The sequence below is a fragment of the Oenanthe melanoleuca genome, chromosome 28, assembly GCF_029582105.1.
Source record: "Oenanthe melanoleuca isolate GR-GAL-2019-014 chromosome 28, OMel1.0, whole genome shotgun sequence".
NCBI classification, from domain to species: domain Eukaryota; kingdom Metazoa; phylum Chordata; class Aves; order Passeriformes; family Muscicapidae; genus Oenanthe; species Oenanthe melanoleuca.
In genome coordinates, this window is record NC_079361.1 from 4,043,603 (window position 1) to 4,068,909 (window position 25,307).

The 25,307-nt window shown below is 42.8% G+C and overlaps 1 protein-coding gene across 1 annotated transcript; it reads right to left on the reverse strand.

The window, feature by feature from the left end:
- Positions 1-1,730: 1,730 nt before the first annotated feature.
- On the reverse strand, positions 1,731-25,020 carry MAU2 (MAU2 sister chromatid cohesion factor). Its single transcript, XM_056512853.1, has 19 exons — positions 24,601-25,020; positions 24,342-24,359; positions 24,029-24,094; positions 23,081-23,176; positions 21,946-22,040; positions 21,301-21,328; positions 20,719-20,874; positions 18,535-18,681; positions 16,811-16,901; positions 16,459-16,562; positions 15,609-15,686; positions 14,898-14,963; positions 14,504-14,587; positions 11,114-11,163; positions 10,809-10,886; positions 9,477-9,588; positions 7,419-7,509; positions 4,385-4,512; positions 1,731-2,143 (listed from the first exon to the last, which is right to left on the reverse strand). The coding sequence occupies exons 1-19, from the start codon at positions 25,018-25,020 to the stop codon at positions 2,069-2,071; spliced, it is 1,983 nt and encodes a 660-aa protein (XP_056368828.1). The 3' UTR covers positions 1,731-2,068.
- Positions 25,021-25,307: the final 287 nt, after the last annotated feature.

Here is a 25,307-nt window from a genome sequence, read left to right on the forward strand (position 1 = left end):
AAGTGTCCCTGCCCTGGGATTGGGATCATCCCAAGGCTTCTCCAGCCCAAAATTTGGGAATTTGATCCCAAAATTTGGGAATTTGAACCCAAAATTTCAAGCCAGAGTTGAGTTTGTCCTGAAATTCCAGATTATTCTGGAATAGTTCAGAAAAGTTTGAAGGGAAAATTTTGAATTTCCTGGATGGGATTTGGGAATTTCAACTTTTCCCAAGCCAGGAAAATTCCAAGGAAAAAGATTCCAAGGAATTGTTGGATCCCAAAGGATTCCAGAGTGAAGAAAAAACTGGGAATGTGCTTCCCAAAAATCTCCAAAATTTGGAAAACTCCCCCAGTTCTCCATGGGGATCAACATTCCTGATCAAAATCCTGGGATCCCAAAATTCCTGGGATGGTTCTGTCCCAGTGGGATCCCAAATATCCCCAAAAAAGAAAAAAAAAAAAGAAAAAAAAGAAAAAAAAAAAATTTTTTTTTTTTGGGATTTAGGATTTTTTGGGATTTAGAATTTTTTTTCCCCCAACAGCTCCAAAGGTTTTCCTTAATCCCAAAAAAAAAAAAAAAAAAAAAAAAAATCCAAAAAAAAAAAACTCCCAATCTTCAATCCCCAAAAATTCAAGGGATTTCTAAATCCTTTGGAGTTTTCCAGGAGATTTTGGACCAGGATTTCCATGGGGAAATAAACCTGGAAAATCCAAATTTTTAGGAATGGGACAAAAAAAACCCCAAAACTCTGGAATTAATTCCAGGGGGAAAATTTGGGTGGAAAATTCCTTGCTCCAGAAAAAAAATGGGATTTGAGAAAAAAAATTATGAAAATGAGGAAATTTTAAAGGAATTTTAAAGGAATTCCTTCCCATCCAGGTGGGATTAAAAATTCCCAAAAAACTTTGGAAGTTTCAGGGATTTGGAAATTTGGAATTTTTCTCTCTCCAAGAATTTCAGGGTTTTTTTTTCCCCCTCCCCTTTTCCCAAAAATCTGGAGTAATTCCAACCAGGAAAAAGAATTCAATTCCATCCCAGGCAATGCTGGAATCTTGGAAAAATTTCCAGCTTTTTTTTTTTCTGGGATTCAGCATTCCCAGATTTCTGGGAGAACTCAGGTGAAAAATCCAAAAATATTTTTTAAAAAGGGTTAAAAACAGGGAATTTAACCTGGGAAAAAACTGGGAAAAAAAACTGGGGAAAAAAACTGGGAAAAAAAAACTGGGAAAGGGAATTTTGTGCTGAGGGCAAGGCTGGAATTTCATCCCAAACCTTTGGAATTGGAATTTCATCCCAAAAACTCTGGGATTGGAATTTCATCCTGGAATTTGGGAATCCTTAAGGCACAGGTGCCTTCAGGCTGGAAAAAATTTGGGATCAACAGGAAAAAAATTCCTGATTTTTTCCCAATCCTAAAAAGGTGTGAGGAGAGCTGTGGTTATGGGAGGGATATCCCAGGAAATCCTGGAATTCCTCCTTCCCAAAAAATGGGAATTTCCTCTCAGCTGGGAATCCCAATCCATGATTCCTGATTTCCTGGGAATTCTCAAACCTTGGCATTCCACCTGGATATTCCCACCTGGAAAAGCAGCTCCAGAGGCTCTGGAAATTCCTGGGAAATTCCTGAAAAATTCCTGGGAAATTTCTGGGAAATTCCTGGAAAATTCATTTTTTTTTTCTCACTACCAGAGGGAATTCAGAAGCTTTTCCATGGAGGTTTTTTTGTTTCTTTTCCCAAGTTTTTGGTGTGGTTTTTTTTTCCCCATGTTATTGGTGGATATCCTGGAGTTTTCCTGGAATTTTCTGGGAATTTTCGTGGAGTTTTTCTGGAATTCTCCTGGAATTTTCTGGGAGTTTTCCTGGAATTTTCTGGGAATTCTCCTGGCGTTTTCCTGGAATTCTCCTGGAATTTTCTGGGAATTTTCCTGGAGTTTTCCTGGAATTTTCTGGGAGTTTTCCTGGCGTTTTCCTGGAATTCTCCTGGAATTTTCTGGGAATTTTTGTGGCGTTTTCCCAGAATTCTCCTGGAATTTTCTGGGTATTTTCCTGGAGTTTTCCTGGAATTTTCCTGGAGTTTCCCTGGAATTCACAGCAGACTGGCCAGGCTGGTGGTGGGGCCGTTCTGGGCCTGGAACTGGACTGGGGGGGGTCCATCCGTCCACTGCAAGGGAAAAAACGGGATCAGAATCCCAGGAAAAATTCCCAGAAAATTTTGAAATCTCCCAAATCCACCCCAAATTCCTAAAATCCTTTCAAAATTCACCCCAAATTTTTGAAATCCACCCCAAGTTCCACAAATCCCCCCAACTCAACCAAGGCCACGTTACACAAAGGAACCCAGGGCTCCTTTTTCCCTCTGGAATTCCAGAAATTCCTCATTTTTCCCTCTGGAATTCCGTGATTTCAAATTTTTGCCTCTGGAATTCTGTGATTTCCAATTTTTCCCTCTGGAATTCCATTATTTTCCCCATTTCCCCTCTGGAATTCCATGATTTCCCATTTTCCCCTCTGGAATTCCATGATTTCCCATTTTCCCCTCTAGAATTCCATGATTTCCCATTTCCCCCTCTGGAATTCCACGATTTCCCCCTCTGTCATTCCATTATTTCCCCCTCTGTAATTCCATGATTTCCCCGTCTGTAATTCCATTAATTCCCATTTCCCCCTCTGGAATTCCACGATTTTCCCCTCTGGAATTCCACGATTTCCCCCTCTGGAATTCCACGATTTCCCCCTCTGGAATTCCACGATTTCCCCCTCTGGAATTCCATTATTTCCCCTCTGGAATTCCATTATTTCCCCTCTGGAATTCCATTATTTCCCCTCTGTAATTCCACGATTTCCCCTCTGTAATTCCACGATTTCCCCCTCTGGAATTCCACGATTTCCCCCTCTGGAATTCCACGATTTCCCCCTCTGGAATTCCATTATTTCCCCTCTGTAATTCCATTATTTCCCCTCTGTAATTCCACGATTTCCCCCTCTGGAATTCCACGATTTCCCCCTCTGGAATTCCACGATTTCCCCCTCTGGAATTCCACGATTTCCCCCTCTGGAATTCCACGATTTCCCCCTCTGGAATTCCATTATTCCCCCTCTGGAATTCCACGATTTCCCCCTCTGGAATTCCACGATTTCCCCCTCTGGAATTCCACGATTTCCCCCTCTGGAATTCCACGATTTCCCCCTCTGGAATTCCATGATTTCCCCCTCTGGAATTCCATGATTTCCCCCTCTGGAATTCCATGATTTCCCATTTCCCCTCAGTAATTCCATGATTTCCCCATTTTTCCCTCTAGAATTCCGTGATTTCCCATTTCCCCCTCTGGAATTCCATTATTTCCCATTTCCCCTCTGGAATTCCATGATTCTTCATTTTCCCCTCTGGAATGCCAGGATTTTCCCTCTAGAATTCTGTGATTTCCCATTTCCCCCTCTGGAATTCCAGGAATTCCGTGATTTCTCATTTTTCCCTCTGGAATTCCAGGATTTTCCCATTTTCCCCTGTGGAATTACATTATTTCCTATTTTTCCCTCTAGATTTCCACGATTTCCCATTTCCCCCTCTGGAATTCCATGATTATCCCATTTTTCCCCTCTAGAATTCCATGATTTCCCATTCTCCCCCTCTGGAATTCCATTATCTCCCATTTCCCCCTCTGTAATTCCATTATTTCCCCCTCTGTAATTCCATTATTTCCCCTCTGTAATTCCATTATTTCCCCTCTGTAATTCCACGATTTCCCCCTCTGGAATTCCACGATTTCCCCCTCCGGAATTCCACGATTTCCCCTCTGTAATTCCACGATTTCCCCCTCTGGAATTCCACGATTTCCCCCTCTGGAATTCCACGATTTCCCCCTCTAGAATTCCATGATTTCCCATTTCCCCTCTGTAATTCCATGATTTCCCCATTTTTCCCTCTAGAATTCCGTGATTTCCCATTTCCCCCTCTAGAACTCCATGATTTCCCAGTCCCCCTCTGGAATTCCATGATTTCCTCCTCTGGAATTCCATGATTTCCCATTTCCCCTCTGTAATTCCATGATTTCCCCATTTTTCCCTCTGGAATTCCATGATTTCCCATTTCCCCCTCTGGAATTCCATTATTTCCCATTTCCCCTCTGGAATTCCATGATTTCCCATTTCCCCCTCTGGAATTCCACAATTTTCCATTTCCCCTCTAGAATTCCATGATTTTCCCATTTGCCCTCTGGAATTCCATGCTTTCCCATTTCCCCCTCTAGAATTCCACAATTTCCCATTTCCCCCTCTAGAATTCCACAATTTCCCATTTCCCCCTCTAGAACTCCATGCTTTCCCATTTCCCCCTCTGGAATTCCACGATTCCCCCTCTGGAATTCCATAATTCCCCATTTTCCCCCGGAGTTCCCCCTCTCACCGTGATCAGGTTGTGCTCGGGGAGGCTGCAGGCCTCGATGTGATCCTGCAGCAGCTGCTGCGAGAAGTTCTGGTGCATCTGCGCGGCCTCGTGGGCGTCCATGGCGTTGCCACACGCCTTGTTCAGGTCTGAAACGGCCAAAAAACATCCTGCAATCCCTCCCATTCCCATTCTCAGCTCCCCTCATCCCAAAAAAATCCCCTGGGCTTGGTTTCTGCACCAAATTCCCAAAGATTCCTTAGGATTGCAGGGAATAAAATCCCAAAATCGCCTCAATCCGAGGCAAAATCTGCCCCAAAATCTCCACAGAGATCCTGGACTTTGCTCTGAATTCCTGGTAAAATCCCAGGAATTATTTAGGCTGGGATTTTTTTGGTTTTTCAGTTTCATGTGGTGAAGGTGAAGCAGGAAAAATCCTGGGATTTGTTCCATGCCAACCTCTGAGCTTCTCTCATCCCAAAAAAACATCCCTGGGTTTGGTTTCTGCACCAAATTCCCAAAGATTCCCTGGGATTGCAGGGAATAAAATCCCCAAATTCCCAAAGATTCCTTAGGATTGCAGGGAATAAAATCACCAAGTTCCCAAGGATTCCTTAGGATTGCAAGGAATAAAATCCCCAAATTCCCAAAGATTCCTTAGGATTGCAAGGAATAAAATCCCCAAATTCCCAAAGATTCCCTGGGATTGCAGGCAATGAAATCCCAAAATTGCCTCAATCGGAGGCAAAATCTGCCCCAAAATCTCCACAGAGAGCCTGGACTTTGCTCTGAATTCCTGGTAAAATCCCAGGAATTATTTAGGTTGGGAATTTTTTTGGTTTTTCAGTTTCATGTGGTGAAGGTGAAGCAGGAAAAATCCTGGGATTTGTTCCATTCCAACCTCTGAGCTTCTCTCATCCCAAAAAAATCCCCTGGGTTTGGTTTCTGCACCAGATTCCCAAAGATTCCCTGGGATTGCAGGGAATAAAATCCCCAAATTCCCAAAGATTCCCTGGGATTGCAGGGAATGAAATCCCAAAATCGCCTCAATCGGAGGCAAAATCTGCCCCAAAATCTCCACAGAGATCCTGGACTTTGCTCTGAATTCCTGGTAAAATCCCAGGAATTATTTAGGTTGGGAATTTTTTTGGTTTTTCAGTTTCATGTGGTGAAGGTGAAGCAGGAAAAATCCTGGGATTTGTTCCATGCCAACCTCTGAGCTTCTCTCATCCCAAAAAAAAAATATCCCTGGGTTTGGTTTCTGCACCAAATTCCCAAAGATTCCTTAGGATTGCAAGGAATAAAATCCCCAAATTCCCAAAGATTCCTTAGGATTGCAAGGAATAAAATCCCCAAATTCCCAAAGATTCCTTAGGATTGCAGGGAATAAAATCCCCAAATTCCCAAAGATTCCCTGGGATTGCAGGGAATAAAATCCCCAAATTCCCAAAGATTCCCTGGGATTGCAGGCAATGAAATCCCCAAATTCCCAAAGATTCCCTGGGATTGCAGGGAATAAAATCCCCAAATTCCCAAAGATTCCCTGGGATTGCAGGCAATGAAATCCCAAAATCGCCTCAATCGGAGGCAAAATCTGCCCCCAAATCTCCACAGAGATCCTGGATTTTGCTCTGAATTCCTGGTAAAATCCCAGGAATTATTTAGGTTGGGAATTTTTTTGGTTTTTCAGTTTCATGTGGTGAAGGTGAAGCAGGAAAAATCCTGGGATTTGTTCCATTCCAACCTCTGAGCTCCTCTCATCCCAAAAAAATCCCCTGGGTTTGGTTTCTGCACCAAATTCCCAAAGATTCCTTAGGATTGCAAGGAATAAAATCCCCAAATTCCCAAAGATTCCTTGGGATTGCAGGGAATAAAATCCCCAAATTCCCAAAGATTCCCTGGGATTGCAGGCAATGAAATCCCAAAATCGCCTCAATCGGAGGCAAAATCTGCCCCAAAATCTCCACAGAGATCCTGGATTTTGCTCTGAATTCCTGGTAAAATCCCAGGAATTATTTAGGTTGGGAATTTTTTTGGTTTTTCAGTTTCATGTGGTGAAGGTGAAGCAGGAAAAATCCTGGGATTTGTTCCATTCCAACCTCTGAGCTCCTCTCATCCCAAAAAAAAAATATCCCTGGGTTTGGTTTCTGCACCAAATTTCCAAAGATTCCCTGGGATTGCAGGGAATAAAATCCCCAAATTCCCAAAGATTCCTTAGGATTGCAAGGAATAAAATCCCAAAATCGCCTCAATTTGAGGCAAAATCTGCCCCAAAATCTCCACAGAGATCCCAGATTTTCCCCTGAATTCCTGGTAAAATTCCCACCCCCCACATTTCCCCTCTCATTCCCATTTTCCCAGAACAATTCCAAATTTTCCCTGGATCTACACGTTCCCACCCCCCACACCCTCAGGATAATCTCCACATTTTCCCTGTAATTCCCAATTTTTTTTTTTATAATCCCAGATCCCAATTCCTCCTAGAGCTGCACATCCCCACTCCCACATTTTCCCAGTAATTCCCATTTTTCCAGGACCATTCCAGATCCCTGGAGCTGCACATTCCCACCCCCCACACTCTCAGGGATAATTTCCCTATTTTCCCTGTAATTCCCATTTTTTCCAGGCTGATCCCAGATCCCAAATTCCCCCTGGAGCTGCACATTTCCCACCCCCCACATTTCCCCTCTCATTCCCATTTTTCCAGGACAATCCCTGATCCCTGGAGCTGCCCACTCCCACCCCCCACCCCTTGGGATAATCTCCATATTTTCCCTAAAATTCCCAATTTTTATGGGTAATCCCTGATCCCAATTCCCCCTGGAGCTGCACATTCCCACTCCCACATTCTCCCAGTAATTCCCAATTTTTATGGATAATCCCTGATCCCAATTCCCCCTGGAGCTGCACATCCTCACTCCCCCCATTTTCCCAGTAATTCCCATTTTTCCAGGACAATCCCAGACCCCAAATTCTTCCTGGAGCTGCACATCCCCACTCCCACATTCTCCCAGTAATTCCCAAATTTTTTTGACCATCCCAGACCCCAAATTACCCCGGAGCAGGGCAGAGGACCAGAGCTGCACAGACATGTCTGGGATCTTGCTGGCCAGCTGCATGGCTGGCACCACCATGTTGTTGCTTTCCTAAAAAAATAAAATTGGGAAAAAGAAAAATTAGGATTTTAGGGAATTTTTGATGCCTTTCCAATATGGATGGATGGGGAATTGCAGGTGGGAAATTGGGATTTTGTTGTTCTGTTTGAGACTTGGGGTTGAAGGGATTAAAATTCCAAAATCCCAGTGATTCCCTGGGAGTGAAAGGAACAAAATCCCAAAATTCCCAAGAATTCCTCAGGATTGCAGGGAATAAAATCCCAAAATGCCCAAGGAATCCTTGGTGTGGAAGGGAATAAAATCTCAAAATCCCAAAGGTTCACTGGGATGGAAAGGAAACAGCCCAAGGATTCCCTGGGATTGAAAGGAATAAAATCCTAAAATTCCTAAAAATTCCTTGGGATGGAAGGGAATAACAGTCCCAAGAATTCCTTAAGATTGCAGGGAATAAAATCTCAAAATTCCCAAGAGTTCCTTGGGATGAAAAGGAATGAAATCCCAAAATTCCCAAGGAATTCCCTGGGACTGTAGGGAATGAGATTCCCAAGAAAAAACACTTCAAAAATCCCATTATTCCCACCCTTATCCTGATTTTCTTTGGGATTTTTCCTGAAAATGCCAATCCCAGGATCCCAGGGATTGGGAAGGATTTGGATGATCCAGAGAGAAGAAAATCCAAATTTCTCATGCGACAGCACTAAAAAAACCAACTTAAAATCCCATTATTCCCGTCCTTATCCTGATTTTCTTTGGGATTTTTTTGGGATTTTTTTTCTGGGAATGCCAATTCCAGTATCCCAGGGATTGGGAAGGATTTGGATCATCCAGAGAGAAGAAAATCCAAATTTCTGATGCAACAGCACTAAAAAACCACTTAAAAATCCCATTATTCCTGCCCTTATCCCGATTTTCTTTGGGAATTTTTTTGGATTTTTTTTCTGGGAATGCCAATTCCAGGATCTCAAGAATTGGGAGAGATTTGGATGATCCAGAGAGAAGAAAATCCCAAATTTTGATGCGACAGCACTAAAAAACCACTTTAAAATCCGATTATTTTTGCTCGTATCTCCATTTTCTTTGGGATTTTTTTGGGATTTTTCTTCTGGGAATGCCAATCCCAGGATCCCAGGGATTGGGGGGGATTTGGATCATCCAAAGAGAAGAAAATCTAAATTTCTGATGCGACAGCACTGAAAATACACTAAAAAATCCCAAAATTCCCACCCTTATGCCGATTGTCTTTGGGATTTTTTGGGATATTTTTTCTAGAAATGCCAATTCCAGGATCTCAAGGACTGGGAGGGATTTGGATGATCCAAAGAGAAGAAAATCCCAAATTTTGATGCGACAGCACTAAAAAAACACTTAAAAACCACTTAAAAAATCCGATTATTTCCGCTCGTATCTCAATTTTCTTCGGGGTTTTTTTGGGATTTTTTTTCTGGGAATGCCAATCCCAGGATCCCAGGGATTGGGAGGGATTTGGACCATCCAAAGAGAAAAAAATCACAAATTTTGGTGCGACAGCACTAAAAAAACACTTAAAAATCCCATTATTCCTGCCCTTATGCCGATTTTCTTTGGGACTTTTTTGGGATTTTTTTTCTGGGAATGCCAATTCCAGGATCCCAGGGATTGGGAAGGATTTGGATGATCCAGAGAGAAGAAAATCCAAATTTCTGATGCAACAGCACTGAAAAACCACTTTAAAATCCGATTATTTCCGCTCGTATCTCCATTTTCTTTGGGATTTTTTTGGGATTTTTTTTCTGGGAATGCCAATCCCAGGATCCCAGGGATTGGGAGGGATTTGGACCATCCAAAGAGAAAAAAATCACAAATTTTGATGCGACAGCACTAAAAAAACACTTAAAAACCACTTAAAAAATCCGATTATTTCCGCTCGTATCCCGATTTTCTTCGGGATTTTTTGGGGATTTTTTTTCTGGGAATGCCAATGCCAGGATCCCAGGGATTGGGGGGGATTTGGGAATTACCCTGTGGTTGCCCAGCACGTAGAAGATGTGGCCCAGCAGCACCAGGGAACAGGCGGTCAGCCGGTTCAGGTCCTCGGCGTTCGACATCTTCAGCGTCTCCCGCAAAAAACGCCTGGAAAAAACAAAATAAAATGGGAAAAATTTGGGATTTGAACACGATGGAATGTCCTGGGAGAATTCCTGCCTGGATGAAATGGCAGGAGGTGGGAGAAATGGATTTAAATTAAAATTATTTTTGAGTTTTGTCTGGGAGTTGGGGTGGAGTTGATTTCTCTGGGAAGGTGAAAAGAATGAGAGGGAGGAGATTTCCCAAAGATTCCTTGGGATTGAAGGGAATAAAATCCCAAAATTCCCAAGGATTCCCTGGGGTTGAAGGGAATAAAATCCCAAAATTCCCAAAGATTCCTTGGGATTGAAGGGAATAAAATCCCAAAATTCCCAAGGAATCCAAGGAATGACAGGCCTGAGATTTCCAAGGATTCCTGGGAATAAAATCCCAGTGTTCTCAAGGATTCCTTGGGATTTCTGGGAATAGAATCCCAAAATTCCCAAGGATTCCAGGGAATGATAGGCCTGAGATTCCCAAAGATTTTCCCTGGAATTGAAGGGAATAAAATGTCCAAGAGTCCCAAATTTCCTAAGGAGTCCTTGGGGTTCCAGGGAATAAAATTCCAAGAATCCAAATGATTCCTTGGGATTGCAAGGAATAAAATCCTAAAATTCCCAATAACTCTTTGGGATTGAAGGGAATAACATCCTTAAAATTCCCAAGGATTTTGCAGGGACTAAGACTTCAAAATTTCCAAGGATTTCCAAGGATTGAAGGGAATAAAATCCCAAGGATTCCCTGGGATTGAAGGGAATAAAATCCCAAAATTCCCAAGGATTTCTTGGGATTGAGGGAATAAGATCCTAAAATTCCCAAGGATGATAGAGAATCACATTCCCAATGATTCCTTGGGATTACAGGGAATAAGATCCCAAGATCCCCAAGGATTTCCAAGGACTGCAGGAAATAAAATCCCAAGGATTCCCTGGGATTGAAGGAAAAAAAATCCCAAAATTCAGGGGAAAAGATCTCAAAATTGCAGGGAATAACATTCCCAAAATTCCTTGGGATTACAGGGAATGATTCCCTGGGATTCCCAAGGAAAAAACTCAACCCCCACCCCTCCCCTGCCCTTTTTCCCTGGCAAATCCAGGAGAAATCCACAGGAATTGAGTGAAAACTGAGCCTTGAATTCCCATCCTGATCCCAAAAAAAAAGCTGGATTGAGTTTTCCTGCAGTTTTCCCACTTTTTTTCCTGCTTTTCCAAGGGGTTTGGACTCACTTGGCCTCGTTGTATCTTCCCTGGAAAAAGGAGAAGAGCCCTCGGATGTAAAACGCTGCAGCCCGGAGACAGTGGGAACTATGGAATAAAAAAATAAAAAAATTAAAAAATAAAAACATGGATACATCAAAATCCCACCCAAATTCCAGCAATTCCACCCCAAAATCCAAAATATTTCATTTAAACCCCATCCTGAGTTTTTCCCTTGGAATTAAATTGGATTTTTTCCCTTTTAATTTGTTGAAAATCCTGCTGTAAATTTGTCATTCCCATCCCATAATTTTGGGATTTGTTGGAATTCTCACCTCACTGGGAAGTTGTGGTCGGGATTTATCCTTTCCAATAAACTGTAGAGCTGGAAAATGGGAGAGGAAAAAAGGAATTATCATGGATTAAAATGGATTTTCCAAGGAAAAATCAACACCAAAGCAATGAAATTCCACCTGAACCAACCCAAATTTATCCAAATATTGGGAATTTTAGGCTCGTTTTGATCCCCAAAAATTAAGTTTTATCCCAAATCTCCTCCAATTCCACAAAATTTCCTGGATTATAATAATATTCCCACTGAAAACTTGAAGCTGATGGATCTGATAATGAATTTAATATTGGATTTGATTAATCAGAACCAGAATTTAATTAAAGAATTTACAATTTTTTTAATTTTTTTTTTTTTTTTTTTTTTTTATCCCAAGGGTTTTTCCCAAATTTTGTGTGCAGGGAGCAAAATTTCTGTGGAGAATCTTCCCAAGTTAAATCCCTAAAAGTAAAAATGGGGAATTTTGGGAATAAAACAAGAAAACTCAGGAGCAGATCCCTATTTTTGGTTATTTTTGTGATTTCCTGAAATTCCTGGAAAATTATGGAAAATTATGGAAAATGGATGGAAAATGAAGCCAAGGGATTGAATGAGAGATGAGAAATTTAAACCCCATTCCCACGGGAAGAATTCTGGGAATAATTCTGAATATTTGGAGTTTTCCAGCTGATTTTTTAAAATTCTGAAGTTTCTGAAATTTCTGAAATTCTGAAATGAAGGAGCTGCTGCCAGCAAGGCCCTGATGGCAAAAATTCCCAGGAAAAGCCAAATTTCAGGAATTTTCTCCACAGAAAATTGGAATTTCTCATTCCCCTGGTGAATAAGATGATGGCAGCAAGGCCCTGATGGCAAAAATGCCCAGAAAAAAACAAATTTCAGAAATTTTCTCCACAGAAAAAAAGGATTTTTCACTCCCTTGATGAAGGAGCTGCTGGCAACAAAGCCTGGATGGCAAAAATTCCCACGAAAAGCCAAATTTTAGGAAATTTCTCCACAGAAAAAAGGATTTTTCACTCCCTTGATGAAGGATATGCTATCAGCAAAGCCCTGATGGCAAAAATTCCCAGGAAAAGCAAAATTTCAGGAATTTTCTCCACAGAAAATTGGAATTTTTCATTCCCCTGGTGAATAAGATGATGGCAGCAAGATTGATGACAGAAATACCCAGGAAAAGCCAAATTTCAGGAAATTTCTCCACAGAAAAAAAGGATTTTTCACTCCCTTGATGAAGGATCTGCTGACAAGAAAGTCTGGATGGCAAAAATTCCCAGGAAAAGCCAAATTTCAGGAATTTTCTCCACAGAAAATTGGGATTTCTCACTCCCCTGATGAAGGAGCTGCTGGCAACAAAGTCTGGATGGCAAAAATTCCCAAGAAAAGCCAAATTTCAGGAATTTTCTCCACAGAAAATTGGAATTTCTCATTCCCCTGGTGAATAAGATGATGGCAGCAAGATTGATGACAGAAATACCCAGGAAAAGCCAAATTTCAGGAATTTTCTCCACAGAAAAAAAGAATTTCTCATTCCCCTGATGAAGGAGCTGCTTGCAAGAAAGTCTGGATGGCAAAAATTCCCAGGAAAAGCCAAATTTCAGGAATTTTCTCCACAGAAAATTGGAATTTTTCATTCCCCTGGTGAATAAGATGGTGGCAGCAAGATTGATGACAGAAATACCCAGGAAAAGCCAAATTTCAGGAATTTTTTCCACAGAAAAAAAGAATTTCTCATTCCCCTGATGAAGGAGCTGCTGGCAACAAAGTCTGGATGGCAAAAATACCCAGGAAAAGCAAAATTTCAGGAATTTTTTCCACAGAAAATTGGAATTTCTCATTCCCCTGGTGAATAAGATGATGGCAGCAAGATTGATGACAGAAATACCCAGGAAAAGCCAAATTTCAGGAAATTTCTCCACAGAAAAAAAGGATTTTTCACTCCCTTGATGAAGGATCTGCTGACAAGAAAGTCTGGATGGCAAAAATTCCCAGGAAAAGCCAAATTTCAGGAATTTTCTCCACAGAAAATTGGGATTTCTCACTCCCCTGATGAAGGAGCTGCTGGCAACAAAGTCTGGATGGCAAAAATACCCAAGAAAAGCCAAATTTCAGGAATTTTCTCCACAGAAAATTGGGATTTCTCATTCCCCTGGTGAATAAGATGGTGGCAGCAAGATTGATGACAGAAATACCCAGGAAAAGCCAAATTTCAGGAATTTTCTCCACAGAAAAAAAGGATTTTTCACTCCCTTGATGAAGGATATGCTATCAGCAAAGCCCTGATGGCAAAAATTCCAAGGAAAAGCAAAATTTCAGGAATTTTCTCCACAGAAAATTGGAATTTTTCATTCCCTTGGTGAATAAGATGATGGCAGCAAGACTGATGACAAAAATACCCAAGAAAAGCCAAATTTCAGGAAGTTTTCTCCACAGAAAAAAATGATTTTTCACTCCCTTGATGAAGGATGTGCTATCAGCAAGGCCCTGAGGGCAAAAATGCCCAAGAAATGCAAAATTTCTGGGAATTTCTCCACAGAAAGTTTGGATTTCTCACTCCCCTGATGACTAGGATGGTGGCAGCAAGGCCCTGGTGGCAAAAATACCCAGGAAATACCAAATTCAGGAGTTTTCTCCACAGAAAATTGGGATTTATCACTGCCCTGATGAAGGATCTGGTGCCAACAAGGCTTTTGTGACAAAAATTCCCAGGAAAAGCAGAATTTCAGGAATTTTCTCCACAGAAAATTGGAATTTCTCATTCCCCTGGTGAATAAGCTGATGGCAGCAAGATTGATGACAAAAATACCCAGGAAAAGCCAAATTTCAGGAAATTTCTCCACAGAAAATTGGAATTTCTCATTCCCCTGATGAAGAAGCTGCTGGCAACAAAGCCTGGATGGCAAAAATACCCAAGAAAAGCCAAATTTCAGGAATTTTCTCCACAGAAAATTGGAATTTTTCATTCCCCTGGTGAATAAGATGGTGGCAGCAAGATTGATGACAGAAATACCCAGGAAAAGCCAAATTTCAGGAATCTTCTCCACAGAAAATTGGAATTTCTCATTCCCCTGATGAATAAGATGATGGCAGCAAGGCCCTGATGGCAAAAATGCCCAGAAAAAAACAAATTTCAGGAATTTTTTCCACAGAAAATTGGAATTTCTCATTCCCCTGATGAAGGAGCTGCTGGCAACAAAGCCTGGATGACAGAAATACCCAAGAAAAGCCAAATTTCAGGAAATCTCCCCACAGAAAAAAAGGATTTTTCACTCCCTTGATGAAGGATCTGCTGACAACAAAGTCTGGATGGCAAAAATTCCCAGGAAAAGCCAAATTTCAGGAATTTTCTCCCCAAAAATGAGGATTTGAGGCCCCTGCTCACCTCCTGGTGCCGATTCCCTTCCCGGATGTAGACACTGGCCAGGTTGGTGACAATAAATGCCCACAGCTCCTGGTGGGTTGTGAGCTGGAAAAAAAAAAAAAGAAAATTCCCAAATATTTCAGTCTCAGGATTTGTTCATTCCCACCATAAAAAATATCTTGGTTAAAAAAAGCAGATATTGATATTTTAATGTTATAAATCCCTCCCCGATCCAAGGGAAATCATTAATAAATAATGGAATTAATTGTTAATAAATAATGGAATTAATTATTAATAAATAATGAAATTATTAATAAATAACAGAATTAATTAAGGTGTTCATTCCAAATTTTCATTGTCATTCCCAAGGTTCATTCTCATGTTTCCAGGAGAAAATTTGGGAATAAAATCTCACCCTCAGTGCTGTAGTGAATTGTGCTTCTGCATTGTCCATGCAGTTGACAGAGATGCAGTACAGGCCCTGGAAAAGAAAGGATATTTTTGGGAATGTAGCCCAAAATATTCCCAAATCCATGGAAATATTTGGATTCCAGCAGGAAAAAAGGACCAGTGAGTCTCAGGTGTGGGGAAAATAAAGAATTTTTACAAAATGTCCTTTAAAATAAATTATTAATGGGGAAAACAACTTTATTTAGCTAAAATATCTTCCTTAAAATTATGAAAAACTGAAATCCCCTACAAAAACTCTTTCTATTCCACAATATCCACAAAAAAAAAAAAAAAAACCAAAAAAAAAAATACTATCTGTAGTGGACAGATCCTTGGATTTCCCCTTTTTCCAGCTGATTCCTCCCAAATTCCCACTCCCCTCATCAAGGAGCTGTTGCCAGACAAGAACTTGGTGGCAAAAATACCCAGGAAAAGCCAAATTTCAGGAATTTTCTCCACAGAAAAGTGGAATTTTTCTCTCCAGGAAAGCAAAATTTGCTGGAACAACTTGGGATAGTGGGAAATCCCTCTGTCCACTCACCCAAACCATCCTGGAATTCTTTTTCTAAAAAGTTTCAAGCCAGGGATGAGCACCCCCAGCAGTGGATGATGCAAATCTTGGAATTCCCAGGGAATCTCCTCTCTGGAATTCCCAAATTTTATCCCAAAAACTCACCAGGAGTGTGTGCAGCTGGGCAGCATGGTTGGAAAAGAGCCTGGGAGACTGCTGGCACAGCTGGCAGACCTGGGAAATCTGGGGAGAAAAAGAACAAAATTCACAATTTTTGACACTTTTCCCATTTTATTTATGCTCTAAATCCCATTCCTTGCACCCCTCATGGATTCAGGGATCGGCTCCAGGATTTATAGAAACACAGGAAAAGGGATTTCCTCACATTCCTCCCACATTCCAGCTGGTTTGGAATGGTTTCCTCCACCCCTGGCACAGATCCCTCCTGAAATACTCCAGATTTTCCAGGAAAAATGGGATAAAACCTTCCAAAATCTGGGATTATGGTGAGTTTCAGGAGATAGAAACAGGAGGTTGAATCCCCAGAAGGGATTGGATGATCCAGCCCCAGGATGGATTCTCAGGATTTTTAAATTATTGGAAAAACAAGAAAAAAAAAGTTCAGTTCCCTCTGGAATAACACAAATCAAGCAGGAAAGAGGAGGAAAAGCAGGAATGTTAAAAACTGGGAAAAACCTGAATAAGAAAGAGCTCTGGAATGGATGGAATGGGAAAAATCCACCTGGAATTCCCACCAGGGAGGTGTCAATGGAATCAATTATTGATTATTCCATAAACAATTCCAAAGTGTTCTTAAAGAAATATTTAAGAGGAGCCAATCCCACATTTTCCAAGCCCTGACACCACCAAGCCTGGCTGTATCCATGAATAATCCAGGAGGAATTCCCACCTGAGCCCAAACTGCAATTCCCACCTTTTAAAGGCTGTTTTTACAGAATATTCCCATTTCTTGGGAGCCATTCCCAGCCAGGAAATGCTGGAATTCCCACATTACCTCCTGCAGGGCTGTGGCTTTGTGTCCTGTCACCAGCCTGCACATGATGATGTGTTCCAACAAAATCACTTGGAATGAGGACAGGATGGGGCTGCAGTCCAGCACTGGGAAAGAACAGCAGGAATTCCATCAGGGATTTAAGGAATACTTCAAATCTCATTTAAAAAAAAACAACAAAAAAGTTGATTTTTGTACTCCAAAGCCACCACCCAGCCTTAAAATCAGGGTTTTGATCTTAGTTTTATTCTCAGGCTGATCCAGCAGCTCAACAGGGCTGTGGGATGGGTTGAAGAGGAATAAATAAAGGGATTTTCCTGGAATCCAGCTGAATTCCAAACCCTTTTTTCCTTACTTTTGAGCTTCTCCAGCTGCATGAGGGCTTTGTCTGTGTATTTCTGAGCCTTCTCCAGGTATCCTGCCTGCATGGAATGCATCACTGTCACCTGCAGGGAAGCACAGCGAGGATTATCCAGCTGGGAATTCCCTGGGGATGGAATTCCCAGCCCAGCCTCATCCCCAGAAAGTTCTGGAGGTGTGATTGAGAGCATGGATTGATGGTTTTTAAGCTCCTTCCCACCCCAATCGTTCCATAATTCCCAAAATTTATCTGTGCAGAGAGGGAATTCACAGAATTTCTCAAATCCCAGATTTTTAACATCATTAAGGATTGGAATAATCTTCAAGAAATGGAATAAAATTCTTCAGCAGTTCCAATTCCAGCTCTCTTCATGTTGATAAAATTAAAGCAAAGTGGCTCTGTTATTAGTTATTTTTTTATTAATTAGTTATTCATTAATTAACTCCCATTTCCAGCCTGGAATCTCCTCACACACTGAGCAGCTCCCTCAGCATCACCCCATGCATGCTGATGACAAAACAGCACTGAACAGGTGACAAAAATAAGCTAAAGTGGCTTTTATTTGTAGAAATAACTTCATTTCCATTTGAGTCAGGTACTAACCAATAAATTAATTAGTTATTTCTTGATTAATCCCTATTTCCAGCCTGGAATCTCCTCACACACTGAGCAGCTCCCTCAGCATCACCCTACAGACACTGAGGGAAAAACAGCACAAAGCAGCTGATAAAATCAAGCCAAAGTGGCTCTGATTTGTACAAGTAACTCCATTCCCATTTGAGTCAGGTACTAATTAATCAATCAATTACTTATTTATTAATTAACTCCCATTTCCAGCCTGGAATCTCCTCACACACTGAGCAGCTCCCTCAGCATCACCCCATGCATGCTGATGGCAAAACAGCACTGAACAGGTGACAAAAATAAGCCAAAGTGGCTCAGATTTGTACAAATAACTTCATTTCCATTTGAGTCAGTACTAATTAATAAATTATTTATTTATTGCCATTTCCAGCCTGGAATCTCCTCACACACTGAGCAGCTCCCTCAGCATCACCCCACAGACACTGAGGGAAAAACAGCACAAAGCAGCTGATAAAATGAAGCTGAAGTGGCTCTGATTTGTACAAATAACTCCATTCCCATTTGAGTCAGGTACTAATTAATCAATCAATTACTTATTTATTAATTAACTCCCATTTCCAGCCTGGAATCTCCTCACACACTGAGCAGCTCCCTCAGCATCACCCCATGCATGCTGATGGCAAAACAGCACTGAACAGGTGACAAAAATAAGCCAAAGTGGCTCAGATTTGTACAAATAATTTCATTCCCATTTGAGTCAGTACTAATTAATAAATTATTTATTTATTGCCATTTCCAGCCTGGAATCCCCTCACACACTGAGCAGCTCCCTCAGCATCACCCTACAGACACTGAGGGAAAAACAGCACAAAGCAACTGATAAAATGAAGCGTAAGTGGATCTGATTTGTACAAATAACTCCATTCCCATTTGAGTCAGGCACTAATTAATCAACCAATTATTTATTTATTAATTAACTCCCATTTCCAGCCTGGAATCCCCTCACATACCGAGCAGCTCCCTCAGATGCTGAGGTAAAAACAGCAGCGAGCATCTACAAACCCCATCCCTGTGACTCCAAACCACTCCCACCCCTCACTAATTAACAGCCAGCCCTAATTAGGAGCTCTCACCAGGTAGACCAGCACACACATGTGCTCCTTGGGCAGCCAGTGGAAGAGGTCTGCAGGGTTGCTGGGCAGGATCTCGTCGTCGTGCAGGGTGGAGATGGTTTGGATGCACTGCTGCAGCTGCTTCAGGCACGGCTTCACGCTCTTCACCTGCCCAGCAAAACATTCCCCCTCCTTTTAATATTGTTTTTTTTATTCCATCAGAGTCAGGACTCAAAGCTCCAGATGGTTATTTCTTGTTGAGACTCATTTATTAATTTTTGTCTATGTTACAGTGAGTTCTGCAGCACTTCAAGCTAACAAGCTAAAAATGGTGACATATCTTGATGCCTTAAGTTTTTTTTGTTCTGCTTGGGTGTGCAATTTTTATTTTTATATAAAGGGTTACTAGGATTGTTTCACAGGGTGGTAAGAACAAAACAATTCTATTCTAGCTGGGGACTCAGGACAATTTCTTCAAATTTCAGGCCCTGAGCATAAACAATGTGAAAAGAGGAGGGTGGGCAAGCAAGGAGGATGAAAGTTTATTATTTGAGACTATTAATGGGATAATTGTATGCAAAAGGGCTAAAATCTCTAAATAAGGATGAAACTTCAAGATTTGAGGCTATTAATTACATAGGAATTTGCTTCCATTATAAAAAAAAAAAACCAAAAAAATCCCCTCAGGGCTGATTATTTTAGGAATTATCCCCGTCCCAAATTCCCATTTGGAATGTGGCCAGCATCCAGGTAATGTGGGATTGGTAATTCCCATATTTAGGGGGTTGGGTTGATTTAGGACTGATGACACTCAGCTCTTCACAGTGTGATCAGCAGCAAGAGATGCTCCAAACATTCCCAAAATCTCCCCAAAAAATTCCTGTCATCCCCTCCACCACAAATTGAAAGCAGTAAAGCCCACCTTGGATATACAAATATCATGGACAACATCCCCAAATTAAATTAAATTTCCACACTCTTTGGGATGAAAATTTCCTTCAGTTATAAAAAAAAAATCCCCAAAAATCCCCTCAGAGATGATTATTTTTAGGAATTATCCCCATCCCAAATTCCCATTTGGAATGTGGCACCTACCTGGCCAGCATCCAGGTAATGTGGGATTGGTAATTCCCACATTTAGGGGCTTGGCTCAGAGTTTTGGGTTGATTTAGGATTGATGATACTCAGTGCTTCATTGTATTGATCAGCAGCAAGAGATGCTCCAAATATTCCCAAAATCTCCCCAAAAAACTCCTGTTATCCCCTCCACCACAAATTAAAAGCAATAAAGCCCACCTTGGATATACAAATATCATGGACAACATCCTCAAATTAAATGAAATTTCCACACTCTTTGGGATGAAAATTTCCTTCAGTTATTAAAAAAAATCCCAAAAAAATCCTCTCAGGGATGATTATTTTAGGAATTATCCCCATCCCAAATTCCCATTTGGAATGTGGCACCTACCTGGCCAGCATCCAGGTAATGTGGGATTGGTAATTCCCACATTTAGGGGCTTGGCTCAGAGTTTTGGGTTGATTTAGGACTGATGACACTCAGTGCTTCATTGTATTGATCAGCAGCAAGAGATGCTCCAAACATTCCCAAAATCTCCCCAAAAAACTCCTGTTATCCCCTCCACCACAAATTAAAAGCAATAAAGCCCACCTTGGATATACAAATATCATGGACAACATCCCCAAATTAAATGAAATTTCCACACTCTTTGGGATGAAAATTTCCTTCAGTTATAAAAAAAAAATCCCCTCAGAGATGATTATTTTTAGGAATTATCCCCATCCCAAATTCCCATTTGGAATGTGGCACATACCTGGCCAGCATCCAGGTAATGTGGGATTGGTAATTCCCACATTTAGGGGGTTGGCTCAGAGTTTTGGGTTGATTTAGGATTGATGACACTCAGTGCTTCATTGTATTGATCAGCAGCAAGAGATGCTCCAAACATTCCCAAAATCTCCCCAAAAAACTCCTGTTATCCCCTCCACCACAAATTAAAAGCAATAAAGCCCACCTTGGATATACAAATATCATGGACAACATCCCCAAATTAAATGAAATTTCCACACTCTTTGGGATGAAAATTTCCTTCAGTTATAAAAAAAAATCCCCAAAAATCCCCTCAGAGATGATTATTTTTAGGAATTATCCCCATCCCAAATTCCCATTTGGAATGTGGCACCTACCTGGCCAGCATCCAGGTAATGTGTGACCTGCAGGACCAGGAAGAAGACCCTGAGGGATTCCTTCTGGATGGGATTTCCCTGCCAGTTCTCCACAATCTGCCCACACAGAGTCAGCAGAGGATGAACCTCCTGCAGCTTCCTCTCCATCAGCAGCAGCTGCAATGAACAAGGAAAATCCAGGTTTTTTTCAGGATAAACATTAATTTCTCCCATGGAAAATCTGGTTGGTTCATCCCTGGGGTTGCTCAAAGTATAGTGGAAGGTGTCACTGGTTTTTCCACCCCAAATAATTCCATGGATTCTCCATTTCCAGGAATTCTCCAATTCCATGGATTCTCTAATTCCAGGAATTCTGGAATATTCACTTGATTCCCACAGCCTTTTCACCCCACCAGCTTTTCCATCCCTCATTACAAAACCTCCAGTGAAAATTTGCAATGATTCTTCTATTTTTCCAGAAAAAAATAAAGAATAAAGCAGAATTAATCCGTAAAAATCCTCCTTATACCCTCAAAATAACAAATCCTCTGGAATTTATAAATAAAAAGGAAATAATTTATTTTAAAACTACTTCCAACTTACCATCCCCTTGCTGAGCAGGAAGAGAGCTCTGGAATGAAAGAGAATAAAGTGAAATTCTAAAAGAAATTACTTGATCCACCAAAAAAAGGAAGGGAAAAAAAATCAGGGAAAAAAGAGGATTAAGGGAGGAATTCCCAGGGAATTCAAGGAGGAAATCCCAGGGAATCTGGGGAGGAAATTCCATTAATTCTGGAGAAAATCCCAGGGAATTAAGACAGGAAATCCCAGGGAATGTGGGGAGGAAATCCCAGAGAATTCAGACAGGAAATCCCAGGAATTCTGGCAGAAAATCCCAGGGAATTTGGGGAGGAAATCCCAATGAACTTGGGGATGAAACCCCAGGAATTCCCTCAGGAAATCCCAGGAAATTTGGGGAGGAAATCTCAGGGAATTTGGGGATGAAATCTCAGGAATTCAGGCAGGAAATCCCAGGGAATTTGGGGATGAAATCTCAGGAATTTAGGCAGGAAATCCCAGGGAATTTGGGGATGAAATCTCAGGAATTCAGGCAGGAAATTCCAAGGAATTTGGGGATGAAATCTCAGGAATTCAGGCAGGAAATCCCAGGGAATTTGGGGATGAAATCTCAGGAATTCAGGCAGGAAGTCCCAGGGAATTTGGGGATGAAATCCCAGGAATTGTCACCTGGTGTACTCGGAGCCCACCACGCGGGCGTACTCGGCCCCCACTCCCAGCAGGTCACAGGCTGACACCAAATCCTTTTCCAGGGTGTGCAGTTGCTGAAATAGGGAAAAAAAAAAAGCCATAAAAAGTCAGAACTTGCTCCCTGAATCCCAAGAAAATCCCATTATCCCTGGATTTACAAATTCCTGCTCCTTAAAGGGGTTTTTGATCCGTTTTCCAAATAAATCTTTGGCATTTCCAAGGATTTGTCTGAGCCCAGGAGGACTTTTTTTTCCTTAAAATTCCTAATTAATGAGGAATTAATTAAAAATTGGAGGTAGATCCTGCAAAGGGTGAAAATCCCAGATCCCAACAGTTCCAAAAAATCCATGGATTGTCACACTGGAGCAAGAGTTTTCCCAGCAAGAGGAGCCTCCAAGGTGTGTTCCCAAATTTTCTGCCTTTCCCAAACCCAGATGGGAATTCAGGAAGAGAAAAATGGACTGCAAGGAAATGGGAAATCAGGTAAAAGTGTGAAGCTCCAAGGAGAGGAAAAATTTCTGAGGATGAACTCGTGGAAAAGTAGATATTCCTCAATTGCTGGGAAAGTAAATATTCCTAAACTTCTTTTTCCATAAATACAGCTAAATGTGTCTCTGTTCTTACAAATATTTTTAATTTATAAATATTTTGGAGCACATTCCAGACCAAGAAAAAAAATTTCCTTGGGATTCCTTTCCCTTGCTCCTTTTTCTGGATAGTTTTCCTACTCTTTCTCCCATCCCACATCCCTAATTAAACACAAAACAATCCAATCAACACTTCTGGCTGGAAAACTTCAGGATTTCTCTCCCTGCAAGCCCCAAAATGGATTTTTTTTTACTCCATCTTTGAAATTCCAAGTCCCTAATTCCCAGAGAGTGCTCCTGGCTGATTCCTTAATCCAATCCAGAAGCTCCTAAAACCAATTCCCAACCTGGATTTGCCTTCTCCCTCTTCATTAACAGCAAATTTTTAGGGGATAAAGAGATAAAAAAATATCGATTAACAGCGATTTTTAGGGGATAACAGAATGAAAGCTTCCATGCTGTTTTTAATGGGAAGAGAAGATTTTTCCAGGATTTTTTCCCAAGGAATTGCTGCTGCAAGGACTCACAGCCAGCTGGAAGAGCAGCCTGCAGTGCCAGTAGGGAGTTTGCTGGGAGATCTGGATGGCTTTGCGCAGCAGGGGCTTGGCCGTGTCCACGGAATTCTGCAACACAAACACCCCCAAATCAACACAAATCCTGCATCCTGGAATCCCACAGCCTTGGAATTCCTTGGATGATCTGAGGAGGGTTGGGAGTGAGGGATGAAAGTGTTGGAATAAAATGGGAGAAGTTTGGGGCTGCTCCGTCCCTGGGATGTGCAAGGTAGGGGTGGATGGGGTCGGAGAAATTTGGGATTTTGGGAAGTGTCACTGCACATGGCAGGGTGGGATTGGATGGGATTGAAGGTTTTTCCAATCCAATCCATTCCAGGATATTTGGATTCAAAATCCCAGGGGATGATTTTGGAGGAAAGCTGCACGACTTCTTAACTACACAAAATTTGGGATGATCCAACCAAGGAAGGAGCCAAAAACATGGAAAGGAAAATTGTGGGAAAGAAGTGGAGGGACAGAACACAGGGAATGGCTTCCCAGTTTCCTCTCAGGTGAGATTTTGGGATGGAATTCCTCCCTGGGAAGGTGGGATGGGGATGGGATAAAATTCCCAGAGCTGCTGGGGCTGGAATTCTCCAGGTTGGAATGACCTGGGGTAGGGGGGAGGTGTCTTTCCAATGGAACTGGGTGATCCTTCAGGTCCTTTCCAAGCCAAAATCCTGAGGAAAATCCTGGATTTCCCTCCCTTAAAACCAGCATTTGTTTAACAAGAACTAGAAAATGTCTTTGGCCAAGCAAAATCTGTTCACAGTAGGAAACCCTTGTTGCAATTCCAGCAAAAACTTCCCCAAAAAGGAAGGGGAAAAGTTTCTCACTCCAGAAATCTGATTTTGCAGGGGAATATCCCATTCCAAACCCAAATTCAAAGGGCACAGAGGGGTTTTGGGGGGTTTCTCTCACCTCCTGGCAGTAGAGCTCTGACAGCAAACTGGCTGCCTCGAACTTCACATCTTCAAACTGGGGGATCTGGCACCAGGGTTAAGGAAACAACAAAATCCAGGTGGGAAACAGCAGCAAAACCTCCAAAAACCCTCAGGAAAATTGGGTCAGATGGGATTTAAGGCCATGTCAAACCCAAACTCCATGAAAGCAGTGATGAAGTAGATGAAAACCCCCATTCCATGCCCCCACCCCCAGCCCTTGAAGGTGTTTTGGGGTTTCCTTGGAGTTGTTCTGAGCTCAGAGCCCTTCCTGGATCCCGGGAAAAGGATACTTGCTGGGATATCAGCCACTGCAAGAGAACACAGCGGGTTAGGCTGGCACTAACACCCACAGAACCTCCCTGACACCCTCCCTCTCTGTGCCAGGAGCCTCCCACTGCCCCTTTCCCTGCTCCTCACCCTTTCCAGCTGCCTCAGCCGCCCCTTCCCCTACCCTTCACCTTCTCCTCACCACCCCGACGATTCCTCCATGCACTGGCATCCCCCATTTCCCCTTCCCCAAGCCCATCCTGCCCTCCCTGCCCCGCTCACCGCCTTCTCCAGGTGCCCGCGGGCCTGGTCGCCGTTGCGGGTGTGGTGGTAGAGGACGGAGCCGAGCTGGAGGTGCGTGCGGGCCTCCATGCGGGGCGGGGGCTTGCGGGGCAGCACGGCCTGCAGGCAGTGCACGCACAGCCGCACCTTGGGCGGGCTGGACGTGCGGAAATGCTCGGCCAGGCCCAGCAGCGCCAGGTACCACGACTCGCCCGCGGCCGCGCCGCCGCCCGACGCCGAGCCCGGAGCAGGCCCCGCTGCGCCGCCGCCGCCTCCGGCACCTCCGCCACCGCCTCCGGCCCCACCCGCGGCTCCCGCCGCCTCCCCAGAGCCGCTCCCGCCGCCTCCCGCCGGCTGCGGCGGCTGCTGAGGCGGCGGCGGCTGCTGAGGGGCCGCCGCGCCCGCCGCCACCGCCGCCATCTTGGGGCCGCCGACAACACCGCCGCGAGGCGCGGGGCACGACGGGAGTTGTAGTCCTATCGCCTCAGGCGCGGAGGGGAGATGGGAGTTGTAGTCCGCTCTTTCGCACCGGTAAAATGCAAGGCAAACCGGGGAACGACTGTAGCGGTGGATGCACCAGAGCGGGGTGGCTCGGCCGCCTCCCGAGCGGGGCTCGGTGCTGCAGGAGGAGCGGGAAGAGAGGCGGGATGGCCCCCGTGAAGGACTACATCACCCAGGGGCGCTTGCGGCGGCGCGGCCCCGGCGCG